At 33.0% G+C, this 15,000-nt stretch overlaps 1 protein-coding gene across 1 annotated transcript in view; it reads right to left on the reverse strand.

Annotated features, from left to right (window-relative positions):
- LOC143058019 (uncharacterized) overlaps positions 1 to 13,312 on the reverse strand; it is a 114,686-nt gene extending 101,374 nt beyond the window's left edge. The window contains exons 1-7 of the mRNA XM_076231479.1: positions 13,188 to 13,312; positions 8,936 to 9,010; positions 6,509 to 6,678; positions 4,770 to 4,933; positions 3,416 to 3,467; positions 2,530 to 2,633; positions 2,163 to 2,244 (exon numbers count right to left, since the gene is read on the reverse strand). Coding sequence (XP_076087594.1) covers positions 2,163 to 2,244; positions 2,530 to 2,633; positions 3,416 to 3,467; positions 4,770 to 4,933; positions 6,509 to 6,670 — 564 coding nt within the window. The 5' untranslated portion in view covers positions 6,671 to 6,678; positions 8,936 to 9,010; positions 13,188 to 13,312. The remainder of the gene's footprint in view (positions 1 to 2,162; positions 2,245 to 2,529; positions 2,634 to 3,415; positions 3,468 to 4,769; positions 4,934 to 6,508; positions 6,679 to 8,935; positions 9,011 to 13,187) is intronic.
- Positions 13,313 to 15,000: the final 1,688 nt, after the last annotated feature.

Raw genomic sequence — 15,000 nt, forward strand, 5'->3', positions numbered from 1 at the left:
TCTTATTTTCATCAAAAAATATACAGATCGTTTGAACATCATAAGAAACAACTATTTTAAGTTTCAAGAAATTTGTATAAGTTGTTCTCAAGTTGTGGTGCGACATGCTTACAATGGACAGTTGGAAGCCAGACATTTGTATACCCTAATAGATCCCGTCAAAATTTTGACATGCATATAAAACAAGAGGCTCTCAAGAGCCTGAATCGCTCACCTGAATTTTTTTGGTTTAATCTCTCATCAATGATTATTTTGGCTTTTCAATTTATTTAAATGTTCTTTGAATCGTCCTATTTTCTTCAAAAGCAAAAAAAAATTATTTTCTCCTATGTTCTATTTTAGCCATAGGAGCTATGTTTCTTGACATACAAGGAAATGAAATATAAAATTTATACTAGATACTCTGAAACTCTGAAACTCATTTAGCCTAAGTTTGGCTGAAATTGATACAGCAGTTTCATAAGAGAAGATTTTTTAAAGTAAGTCAACATGATGAACAAATTGTGAAAAAAGTCTTTAAAGGGCAATAACTCCTAAAGAGGTCAATTGACAATTTTGGTCAAATTGACTTATTTGTAGATCTTACTTTGCTGATCATATTTGCTGTTTACAGTTTATCTTTATCTATAATAATATTCAAGATAATGACCAAAAACTGTAAAATTTCCTTAAAATTACCAATTAAGTGGCAGCAACCCAACAATTGGATGTTTGATTCATCTGAAAATTTCAGGGCTGATAGATATTGACCTAATGAACATTTTTACGTCATGTCAGATTTGCTCTTAATGCTTTCGTTTTTGAGATATAAGCCAAAAACTGCATTTGACCCCTATGTTCTATTTTAAGTAACGGCGGCCATGTTTTTTGACAGATCAAAAATCAAAGCACACACTTTGTGCAGGATAATCTAAGGAACAACCATGCTAAGTTTTAACCAAATCCATTCAGTAGTTTCAGAGGAGAAGATTTTTTAAAGTTAGCAAATATGATGAACAAATTGTGAAAAATTGTCATTAAAGGACAATAACCCCTTAAGGGGTCAATTGACAATTTTGGTCATATTAACTTATTTGTAGATCTTACTTTGCTGATCTTTTTTGCTGTTTACAGTTTATCTTTATCTATAATAATATTCAAGATAATGACCAAAAACTGCAAAATTTCCTTAAAATTACCAATTAAGTGGCAGCAACCCAACAATTGGATGTTTGATTCATCTGAAAATTTCAGGGCTGATAGATATTGACATAATGAACATTTTTACTCCATGTCAGATTTGCTCTTAATGCTTTTGTTTTTGAGATATAAGCCAAAAACTGCATTTGACCCCTATGTTCTATTTTAAGTAACGGCGGCCATGTTTTTTGACGGATCAAAAATCAAAGCACACACTTTGTGCAGGATAATCTAAGGAACAACCATGCTAAGTTTTAACCAAATCCATTCAGTAGTTTCAGAGGAGAAGATTTTTTAAAGTTAGCAAATATGATGAACAAATTGTGAAAAATTGTCATTAAAGGACAATAACCCCTTAAGGGGTCAATTGACAATTTTGGTCATATTAACTTATTTGTAGATCTTACTTTGCTGATCTTTTTTGCTGTTTACAGTTTATCTTTATCTATAATAATATTCAAGATAATGACCAAAAACTGCAAAATTTCCTTAAAATTACCAATTAAGTGGCAGCAACCCAACAATTGGATGTTTGATTCATCTGAAAATTTCAGGGCTGATAGATCTTGACCTAATGAACATTTTTACCCCATGTCAGATTTGCTCTCAATGCTTTCGTTTTTGAGATATAAGCCAAAAACTGCATTTGACCCCTATGTTCTATTTTAAGTAACGGCGGCCATGTTTTTTGACGGATCAAAAATCGAAGCGCACATTTTGTGCAGGATATACTAAGGAACAATCATGTTAAGTTTCATTCAAATCCATTCAGTAGTTTCAGAGGAGAAGATGTTTGAAAAATTGTTAACGACGACAGACGACGACGACGACGGACGCCAAGTGATGAGAAAAGCTCACATGGCCTTTTAGGCCAGGTGAGCTAAAAAAGCAAAAGTGCATCAAACAAAATGACCATCATTCAATGCAAAATTTCCAATAACTTATTTGTTCATGTTTGTGTACTTCAAATGTCTATATTATACCTCTGCTCCACTAATCTTCCATTTCTGTAGAACTCCAACACCTCCGACATATACATCATCTGTCTCTCTGTTGTAGGCCATACTGTGAAATAAACCACACAATTATAAAATCAAACTTTTAATTCTTTTCATATGAGTTGAATCACTTGCATTTCTGGTAAAATAAAAACTGTAGTATATATGTAGGCCAAACTGTGAGCCAAGGACTCTGTGTTGAAGACTGTACCTTGACCTATAATGGCTTACGTTTATAAAATTGTGACTTCAGATGGCGAGTTGTCTCATTGGCACTCATACCACATCTTCCTATATCTACATACTGTGAAAATGCAAATGTATAGGTGACCACTATATGAAGTTGACTTACCATCGGACGGTGGTCAGACATTGTTGAGACCATGATTCTGTACAGTTTGAGTGGACATCAGTGTACATTCTCATTACAAGATCAGAACAAAAGCACATGTAAGTCTACAATATACAATTTATATATTAGTAACTGTGGATTTATAATTATTCATGCAATATCAATTTTCTCGGATTTCTTGGTAACAGATGAACATTGAATTAAAATGCTAAACAAAGTGCACATATTGATCCTTTCAAATAAAAATCACACAAGGTATAAAATAATTATAAATCTACCAAAAATTGTTCTTCAGATGTTTATAAAAACTGTTAGATATTCATACATGTATGTTTATTTAATCAAAGTGCTTGAAAGCACTGAACGGTTAAGAATGCTTCAATTTATCAGTGGGAAGTAAAATTAAATATTGCATTGGTTGTTACTGATTTAACAGCTATTCTAGACAAAGGAAGATAACTTCAATTTTAAAGATGAGGTTAAACAATGAAATGATTTATACTTTTAGAACAGGTATTAGCTATAGATTCCTGCACCTTCCAAAAGTTATGTAATTTTCTTGACAAGTGTAACATCATTTTGTGTCTTGAATATCTGAGCATATATTACATCATTAAATTTCTGGAAATGTTCTTGGATAGGATGTATAGCATGTTATGATCAATGCACTATATTTTGGTGTAGCAAAAAGGTAGTGATAAATCTTGGAAGATTTAGATATAACGTCAGTCCCATAAGGTTTTGATTGCATTTAATGCAATCTTTACCTAAAAATTTCTAAATAGAGGCAGGACTCATCAGTGCCATTGAAGGGTAAAAGTACAAGTTATGCCTCCTAATTAGGCCTTATCATCAACTATAATTATTTTATATACTTCAGCCTTACCCTGTGTTTAGGTATAAATAGGAAAGCCTTTACTTCACCAGTGATGTTAAACCTAAAAAATATATCAATACAACATTACTGAGAGCAGCCTTATCAAAAGAAAAATTACACAACAGTTATATATAAAAGTAACAGGGCATGTGGTTTATAAGTGTTTCTCGTTTCTTTTTTTTATATATAGATTAGACCATTGGTTTTCCCGTTTGAATAGTTTTACACTAGTAATTTTTGGGGCCCTTTATAGCTTGTTGTAGGCCGTACTTTGACCTATAATGGTTTACTTTTATAAATTGAGACATATATATATATATATATATATATATATATAGTGTCTTTGTCCATGAAATTTTGTCAACTCATTTTGGACAATATTTCACTATTAAATTCTGCCATGACAATATATTTTCAATGAAATACAGTCTATTTTTAATACTTTTCATGAAAAGTATGTGTGTAACCAAAAATGGCTGCATAAATTAATTATGCAAGTTTGTTTAATAATGCAAATGTGGAAATATGTCCTTCTTTGGACATAATTTCATAGATAGGGACAACATTTCAATATTTCATATGAAAATATTTTGCTTAACATTTTCACCTTAACTATATTAGTATGGGCTTACTGGGTCCATGCAAGCCTAAATTGGCTTAAATGATATTTTCTATTGATATGTCACTAAATCATTGTACATTGGTAATTTCAGAATCAAGTGAACACTTAGGGAGCTACCATTTGATTTTTATGGGGGGCTAGGATGAAATTTGAAAAAATTGGCAGGACAGGAGTTTTGAGTAAAAAGAAAAAGCAGGATGAGACACTTGCAAAAAATAAAAGTCAGGCAACAATTTAGGTAAAAAAAAGTCAGGATAAACTAAAAAAAAAAAAAGGCAGGACAGAGATGACAGCTAAAAAAAAAATGCAGGACAAAATTTTTCATCCTAGCCCCCCTCCATAAAAATCAAATGGAAGCTCCCTTAGGATGGTATCGGTAAATTAAATGTTTTGCTTAGTTGTTGATTCAGTGAGCCCATAATTCTTATAACTCATATCAATCCATCATTTTACAAACTGTTACAGCCAATTGCATCGAGTGTGTAGGTAAAGGTAATATCTGTGGTTAGCTTGCTTGCTAGCTGAACCGTGAAGTTGTTATTAGGTAAGGTATACCACCCTCCTTTTGAAGTAGTCTAGTCCTGCAGACAGAGATAGATTGGTTATCTGTTGGACTAGTCTATTCTAAATGGAGGGTAGTTTACCTAATGTAATAATGACTTCACGGTTCAGCTAGCAAGCAAGCTTAACAAAGATACTTACACACTCAACGTAATCAGCCGTATTAACAAACAAACTTACCTTTGGTTCTCACATTTGGCTCCAGGCTCCACTGATTTCAGGGTCCAAACACCAAGCTGATCCTGAGTTCCAAGTCTGTAGTGAGACACAAAATTCTCTCCTATGTTGGAGGTAAAATGGGTCATACATTTGATGTGAGCTGGATGCCGTAAGGTGTGATAAAGCTGAAGGTTAAATAAATGGTTTTATCAAAAATATCAAATAAATAGATAGAGAAATAAGACACAAATTGTAGCTTTTACCACAACAAATCTGGCTAGTGATAAATAAGTTGTGTCATTCTTGTATAATTTCTGATCAATCTTATTTTAAGATTTAACATTGAAAGACCTACAGATAATTGATTTTTATTTGTAAACATATTTACACTAAAATCTTATTATGCTTATGGGATAACTCAAACTAAAAGTTTCTAACTTGAACATCTATTCCAATTTTTCATTATTTTTTCCTTAAACTAAGTACTAAATACCATCATTCTTATGATATACATATTCAAACAGACCCAATGAGCAAGACATAAGGGTATATATGATATGAGATAAATAAACAAGAATGTGTCCCCAGTACACGGATGCCCCACTCACACTATCATTTTCTATGTTCAGTGGACCGTGAAATTGGGGTCAGAACTCTAATTTGACATTAAAATTATAAAGATCATATCATAAGGAACATATATATACTAAGTTTCAGGTTGATTGGACTTCAACTTCATCAAATCCTACCTCGACCAAAACCTTTAACCTGAAACTGGACAGACGAACAAATGAAAGGACGGACGGATTAATGGACGGACGCAGACCAGAAAACATAATGCCCCTCTACTATCGTAGATGGGGCATAAAAAGGCAGCTTGAACTAATATTAGATGCTTATATGACATGTTACACTATTATTCACTGGATGCATATTTTCAATAATTTCCTAAACAGAATCATTTCAAATCATTGCATTAAGGATGTACAGTGACCCATAGATGTTAATTTCTGTGTCATTTTGGTCTCTTGTGGAGAGTTGTCTCATGGCAATCATCCACATCTTTTTTTATATAGGTGAAAATAAATAAATCAAGAATTTTAAATACTATAAGTTGGAAGATCATTAGTTAAGGATCAAAATAAGCTAAACATACATACATGACATAGAATAGGAGCTCCTTTTCAATATATTTGATTTTTAAAATATGGTGCGAAAAAGCTGACGCTGACCTTATATTTACATTGGTATTATTTGGGTTGCAAATCAAATGAAAGAAATATAAGAATCTGTTTAAATTTTTGTAAATGACCTTTTATGACCTATTAAGTCATACATTGTATATGTAAAGATAAATAGGTGTAAAGGGGGAAAATATCTGACCTTGTTTTATGGGGAAAAACACCAAGGAGTCTGAACCTGACACAAATTCCAAAACCTCTCCTAAGTACATCCTTACAGCCGATTGCATTGAGTGAGTAGGTAAAGATAATATCTTTGGTTAGCTTGCTTGAACCATGAAGTCATTATAAGATTAGGAAATATACCCTCCTTTAAAATAGAATAGTCCGACAGATAACCAATCTATTTGTCTGTAGGACTAGGCTTCTTCAAAAGGAGGCCAGGGTAGTATACCTTACCTTATAATGACCTCACGGCTCAGCTAGCAAGCAAGCTAATCAAAGATATTACCTTTATTTACAAACTCAAATGCAATCAGCTGTAATTATAAAATGCTGTATACTTATTCCAATACAAACCTGTGGGCCGTAGTATAGGGTCATACTGTCATCAAATTTCTCCACATTTTTCAGCATTTCACCAATGTCTCCCTGCACCTTATCCCAATTTTTCAATTTATCCCATTTACCCACTTCAAGCTCCATCTTTTCTTCCTTAACGGAGCTATCGACAATCTTCATGGTGCAATCTACAAAAAAAAAAACAGCATTTTACTTTTATGATCAATTAATTATTGCTTGTTCAACATTCAGTGGCAAACATTTCATGAATATTCAAGACAAGAACAAATTAACAACATTGAACAATAAATACATTAGGTAGATCCTGTAAGAGGCGGTTTGGTAAATGAAGGTCAGGGAAATTTTTACTGCAAAATGAGGGTACTGTTAATTCAGAAATTATTGCGTGCATTTATTATTGCATTTATTGCAATTTTAAGACTTAAATGTGATTTAAATTTTTACGATTTTGAGAAAAATACTGTTAAATTCATATAAAATATTTCAAAATGCAAGGTTAAATTATTGCATTTACAACTCTGTCGCATTTTTCGCATTAATATAAACATTGCAATAATTAACAGTACATTGAAAAGACCTGTATGAAGATTTTGCCCTATAAAAGGTCAGCTACAGACCCCTTTCAATTTGAAGCAAGGGTTCTTAACATTCAAAGACCTTAACATTTTTGATGTGAGGTGTAAGATTTATTATCTGACCATCTGCGGCTGAATACTTACAAACTTGTACATTACAAGCATTCAAACAGACACCCCACTTTGGCAAGGGTTTTATTGGTAATTGGAAGAAAACGGAAGTGATCATTTTTCTGTTCCCTCATCCCATTTGGGGGCCACTTGACTTTGACATAATGTACACATACAGTCCAGCTATCACGGATTCACCAAAACATGCGATTCCATGATGGAAATTAATTAAAGATCGCTGATTTCGGTGATGGGGACGCATTTAAAAGATCACGACTTTTTACCTAAATAATATCCAAATTGGTCCGGGAAGTCCATGATGACAGTCGATTTACGGGATAAAACAATTCCTTTACTGATGCTAGCTGATACATTGTACATTTTGTAGGTATCATCTTTTTAAAGTGATGTTTGGTTCCAACAGGAATATATGTATATTATGGCATTGTTCATAACAAAAAAAAGTTTCAAGTGAAAAAAGAACCTAACTACTGTAAACCAACTAATTTTCGCGAGCGATTTATTTTCGCGACTTAAAACGAGTAGAACAATAACACGAATATAAATCGTGGCAAATATGTATAACTTGGATCTTTCCTTATTTAATTACATCAAGTAAATTTGAAAATCGCGAAATTAAATCGCCGCGAAATTGACTAGAAAGGGCTTAACGCAAAATAAAGTATCCGCGAAAATAATTTGGTTTACAGTATATGTTGACTTTCACAATAGATATAGAAAGATGTGGTATAAGTGCCAATGAGACAACTCTCCATCCAAGTAACAAGCCTGTTTGAACGTGAGTGAAATAGTAGATATTTTTCCAGAGTTACTCACATGGACTTGACAGCATGCAGAAACAAACATTTATAAATTAAACTTAAATCCACATTGTCTGAAAATTTTAAAGTTGCTGTACTATGGAAAGTTTATATTTCAAATTCGAACCAATAGAACAGACATTTCTTAAACATATTTAAAGACCTTCTTAAATCTTTAAATAGACTAAATCTACACACTGTTTGAAAGTTAAAAGTTGTTGTACTACGGAAAGTTTATATTTCAAATTCAAAGCAATAGAAGATATTTCTTAAACATATATTTAAAAGACCTTCTTAAATCATTATACAGACTAAATCTACATGTACACACTGTTTGAAAGTTAAAAGTTGTTGTACTATGGAAAGTTTATATTTCAAATTCAAAGCAATAGAACAGCTAGACATTTCTTAGACATATTTAAAGACCTTCTTAAATCATTATACAGACTAAATCTACACACTGTTTGAAAGTTAAAAGTTGTTGCACTACGGAAAGTTTATATTTCAAATTCAAACCAATAGAACAGACATTTCTTAAACATATTTAAAGACCTTCTTAATCATTATACAGACTCAATCTACACACTGTTTGAAAGTTAAAAGTTGTTGCACTACGGAAAGTTTATATTTCAAATTCAAAGCAATAGAACATCCATTTCTTAAACATATTTAAGGACCTTCTTAAATCATTATACAGACTAAATCTACACTTTTAAAATACTGTACATACAGAAATTATTGCATGCATTTATTATTGCGATAATATCATTTTGGACTAAAATGTGATTTTAATTTGTGAAATTGTGAAAAATCCTGTTTAATTCATATAAAAAATAACAAAATGGGAGTACAAATTATTGCGATTATGACCCTCTCGAATTTTTCGCAATAATAAAAATATCATTTATAATACTAACTTCAGCCTTCACAGAATAAATACTCCATGTTTAGGAAAAAACATCTGTAGCTCCGAAAATAGACCAACATCCAATCTGTCGACAGAAATAATATATGTAAATGTTAATATATATTGTGACCTATTTAAGGTTAAAACTTTTAAACATTACAGACAGAAACAAGCAATGAATTTGGATATGCATTGAAAAAGGCCAAGTTAAAAAATTATACATGTTACATGAACTTATTTTTAAAGGTTGTTCTTATGTTATATTGGTACACCACTATACCAGATTAGAGGGAGGGTTTGGCAATGACAAACTTGTTTAAATTCCACCACTTCTGTATGTGCATGTCCCCAAGTCAAGAGCCTGTAATTCTGTGGTTCTTTGTTGCTGTATAAAATATCTGTTTTTTGAATTATTGCTTTTTACAAAAATAATAGTTTTATTTTTTGGATACATATTGGCCATTAAATACCCTTTTCATATTTCAGCATGGTCGACTGTTGTCACAATTTAAACATTTTTTTTTTTTATTCATAGCCTTTAAGATTAAATATCAAGGATTAACAGGATTACAGAATTAACATTTGATCTCATTACAAATTATATGCAGTACAGCAATACCCTTTACCTAATCTAATATTTCATTTAAATTTCTGAATTATGTTTAAAGGAAAATTAGAGTACATGTAACAGGGGCGGATCCAGCCATTTTAAAAAGGGGGGTTCCTAACCCAGGACAAAGGGGGGGTTCCAACTATATGTCCCCATTCAAATGCATTGATCGTCCAAAAAAAAGGGGGGTTCCAACCCCCGGAACCCCCCCTCTGGATCCGCGCCTGTGTAATAAGACTAGCAGCAAAGAAGACTGATCATTTACGATAGAGATGTTTTATAAGGATATGTTCCTTATGTCGTAACTACTAGTACAGTTAATTATGTCCACCCTCTTGTATGGTCAACATCTAATGGCCGCAATTTATTGGGATATTCAATCTTGAGATGTTGACCATTTATTGGGGTCAAAATAATATGTTGATGATTTATCTAACCATGTTACCTGTTGAAATTAATCGGGGTTGAAGTTTTCAGATTGTATGTTTCATTAAAATTACCTATACAGGTACACGTAACTCAGGTTTCTCATAAAATCCACATTTCACCTTTCCCTTTTCATGAATGTGACCTACCACATTAGCCTATTTATTGGGTTAGTAATAACTAGAGCAACATAACGAGTGTCACATGTGGAGCAGGATCTGCTTACCCTTCTGGAGCACGTGAGATCACCCCAAGTTTTTGGTTGAGTTCGATTGCTTAGTCTTTATTTTTTCAATGTTTTGTCTTGTGTACTATTATTTGTCTGTTTGGTTTGGTTTTTTTTTAGCCATGATGTTGTCAGTAATTTTTTTCAATATTTGAGATTGACTGTCCGTCTGGTATCTTTCGTCCCTCTTTTTTTTCCCAAAGACTACATGTAAATTTTTCTAGCAAAACTCAAAAAGTACTTTCAATTCAATTCAAGGGAGAAATTATCTGTGATATAAGTTCCACTGGAACGTTTTTCACAGGAACAAATTTTGGCTCACATATATTATGAATGGGGTATCCTATTCCAAATAATTATCATGATTATGACGTCTTGGAAGGCTATTTTAAATTTTTGCTTTGACGCCTTCCAGCGTAAGGCGTCAAAAAAAATAATATAATAGCCTTTCAAGATGTCATAATTATTTGGACTAGGGGTACCCCAGTCACATTTACCCCATATATACATGCCAATATGACAATTGACTGTAATATATTGGTTAAAATAAAGATAAATATTTTACTGTATGTGACCAACTGTAGCTATAGAATTAGATTTGATGAAGGACAATAAAAAATTTGGGCTCATTTGAAACTTATAGAAGCAGAAATGGGAAGTTTGATGCTTGACTAAAAGGCATTCCTACCCTCATTCAACAATATTAACAAATTAAGGTTCAGCCTTAAACCCTTTAGCCGACGAGTCCCGGTTTACCGGGATTCACGCTTCAGACAGCTGACGATGAGTCCTGTTTTACCGGGATCAGAATACCTCTTTTATATTTCCCGCTCAAAACAGTGTAAACATGAGTTATCTTTCTTTGATGAATACCTGGATGAAAGTGTAAACATGGCGCTTTCGTTTGTTGAAAACCGTGTCAAAATCAGAGGAAATTTACGGAATTAACAAGAATTTGAAATGAGGGAACATTTTTTTTGCAAGAATAAGAATCCAAACTAGTATACTTTTTTGACATAAAATGTCGTTTTAAGTACAAAAAACATGGAAGGAACATCGTTCAGTGTGAGGAATTTGTACAGCCTCATAAAATTTTTCAAAATTTTGCCGTTTTGGGTTAAAAAAATACGATTTGGGGTCAAAGAGCAGAATTTTGAGAATTTCAACTAGATAATACTGAAAATTTGAAAATTTGAATATTTTATGAGGAAAAAATTATCAAAACATGAACAAAACTGTGAACATGGTGTTAGTGAATGAAATAAATACACAAATAACTACAAATAAGTTTTTATTGACATTTATTGTGAAGATCTCCCACTTGAGTAATAGTAGCCAGGGAAGCCATCATCTCAGAGTAGCTTCTGTCTGGGCAGCAATCAGTGAAAGGGTTAATAATTATGGGGTTTTAACCCATTGGCGGATCCAGAAGGGGTGGGGGTTCAGTTCCCCAGAACCCCCTTTTTTTGGCCGATCAATGCATTTGAATGGGGACATATAGTTAGAACCGGAGACAGTGGCGGATCCAGCCATTTTAAAAAAGGGGGTTTCCAACTAAATTCAATTCAAATACATTGATCGGCCAAAAAAAAAGGGGGGTTCCAACCCCAGGAATCCCCCCCCTGGATCCGCCACTGCCTCCTTTTTAAAATGGCTGGATCCACCCCTGTAACCACACAGCAACTAGTAAGGGATGGATAGATCAATAAGATCAATGATATAGATTTTTTTTAAACATTTTACATCATTTTGTGTCACAGAGAGAGTCCCAATGTTTTTCATATAAAGTAAAGATAAATTTAAAATGTCCTTTCTATACATTATATTTACTAAATAATGTCAGTGTCACGACTGTAAATTGTGTTCTTTGTAATGTAAAGTGCAACTAATTTTGCTGAGAGACATGGCCGACTTTCGGACATGGTAAAACTTTACCTTAATCCTACAATTTCAAGATAATTATATAGACAACTCAGTGTTTGTTGATCAAATACTTTATAGTGTGTGATAACATTTTGTGAGGGAATTCGATGTTTGCTATACCACTGTTCATTTCAACGCACTTTATGACGATACCACTTTATCAATATGAATGAAAATTTTTGCAGTGTTTTAAAAAATCATTTTACTTTAAAATCACGTACCATTTGTGAACTATCAAATATTTTATAAGGACGAATTTTCTGTATAAAGTCAATAATTGTGTGAACTTTTGAAGCTCAAACTTTTTATAGCTTTAAATACGCTAATGAAAGGTCCGAAAACTATACCAATACAGAACGATATATTTTTGAAATTGTAGCAAAACTTTTGGTCGACAAATTTTAATTCGTTTTTGCATAAATATCAACTTGAAATATCTGTCATTTTCTCCCTACCCAGTTTACCCCTATTACTTATTATAATGTGGACTGGACATTGTTATTGAATCTTATGCAATTTGATTGGATTAAGTTCTTTTTGATTACTAGTACATTCAAACTGTTCATGCTTTTCGTACGAGTATATTGATTAAATCATACCGTACGTGAATGTGTACAGTAAATTAAATGACCTGCATACTGGACACTGGTCCAGTCCATATTACGTTTTATCAATGAAACTTAAGGTATGAAAGGTAACAATTGCCACTTTTTATATTTTCACATAATTTTCCGAATTCACATTATATAAAATATTTTTGAAAGCCCATTGCGAAGAAAAATGGGAAAGTTTACTGTTTTTACGTTCTATTCCATTAAAAACGCCATTTTTTCGAAGATAGATGCAGAGAAACATTGTACGCACGGCTACGCCAGGTAAACATTGTTTATCCTAACAAAAAAATACATTTTTCAGTTTCATTCGAATATTATAATAATAATAAATCCCAAATTTATGTAGTCATTAGATAAAGTCCTTATATGTACGATCTGCCTATTTTTGGACATCAAAAGACAATACGATCGTTTTAAGGTCAATTTTGTCTACCTCACACAATCTTGTTAGGCACTATAGTACCCGATGTCCCGTCATAATTTTCTATTGTTTTATTTATTTCTGCTGCTCACAACATCCTGGATTAGCTGCTACATTTTCAGTCTCTGTGCTGCTGATGCGAATGGATGTTTGTCTTTTGTTGAAAGATGGCGGGAGATTGTGACGTTGCGAGGGCGATAATAATTTTGACCCGAAAACGGTGTATCAGTTCCGGACTTAAAATAAAAATGTAAAAATAATTGTTTTTTTTTAAAGTTAATAGTCTTAAAAGAGGCAGTGGCGGATCCAGGGGGGGGTTCCGGGGATGCGCACCCCCCCTTTATTTTTGCCGATCAATGCATTTGTATCGGGACATATGTTTTGCACCCCCCTTTGCCCTGGGTGCCCTGGGTTAGCACCCCCCCCTTTCGAAAATTCCTGCATCCGCCCCTGAGAGGGACGAAAGATACCAAAGGTACGGTCAAACTCATAAATCGAAAATAAACTGAGAACGCCATGGCTAAAAATGAAAAAGACAAACAGACAAACAATAGTACACATGACACAACATAGAAAACTAAAGAATAAACAACCCGAACTCAAAATCCCGGCGATTCTTATTTCTAAAATTAAAGAGACATTCTGTCTAGTAGACATTAGATATATCATTTTGTAGCAGATATACATTTTTCAAGAGTGAATAATGACTGATTGCGACGCTGGTAAGACCACACTTAGTGGAGTTCGGGTTGTTTCTTATTTCTTATTCAAGTTATAACTGTTGATGTAAATGTCTCTTGGTTTTGATTGTTATTGTCTTAGAATATGACCTTAGACCTTGAATCCAACTACGCCACGCACAACTATAGTCGCAATCATTTTAGTGGACCTCAAGCTATTTATTTAGCAAACAATACCCTCGCTCCCTCGGGTATACATTGTAGTTAACTTGGCATTATTTAAAATTTTGGTATACCCTATTTGGGACACATTATAGCTTGTTGTTCGGTATCAGCCAAAGCTCCATGTTGAAGACCGTACTTTGACCTATAAGGGTTTATTTTTATTAATGGAATTGTTTCATTGGCACGCATGCATACCACATCTTTTTAATTTGCACTAAATTTTGGACAAAATATGGCCCTCATTTGTGTTGATAACAGAACATGTAATTTTCAAGATTTTTCGAAATTTAGAGCTTAATTGATATATTATATTGTCACGTGATATTGTCATGTCCATCTGCCTATTGTAGGACTTTGTCTGCTGGTTATTTGTTCTATTGGGTTGCTGTCCTGTTGAGTTTACTTCACATCAATCATATTTGAATTTCACAATTGATTTTCACTTTAAGCTCGTAAGATTGAAATTAAAAGAAAATATAGCTCTGACTACAAGTTAGTATGAATTCTTAAGGTGGTACCTAACACCTGAACTAAAATTAATTTGGCTCGTTTAATTTTCTTAAAATTTTGACAAATTATTTACTTTGCCGACCCTTTAACAAAAATATAAAAAAAATCAAAAAAATTGAACCAACCGCACAAAAATGACTAATGTATATAAAAATTCAAACGAGAAATCTATAAACGGCCTGATTTATGTACAAATAAATATGGAATGTGTTAATAGCCGGGACACAGATGATGCCCCCGTTGGCATACAATGTTAAAGGACATAACTCAAGAACTGTAAAAGTGACGCTATCAAAATTCAAACTTGATTTGTCTATATATTAACTTATAAAAGGGGCTTATATCTAGAACGGTAAAAGTGACGCCACCAAAATTCAAACTTGATCTGGTTTTTTAGTGGTCATAAGCATTGTGCAGAGGTTGCATAGCATTTAGTTGAG

This window comes from Mytilus galloprovincialis, chromosome 14 (assembly GCF_965363235.1).
Source record: "Mytilus galloprovincialis chromosome 14, xbMytGall1.hap1.1, whole genome shotgun sequence".
NCBI classification, from domain to species: domain Eukaryota; kingdom Metazoa; phylum Mollusca; class Bivalvia; order Mytilida; family Mytilidae; genus Mytilus; species Mytilus galloprovincialis.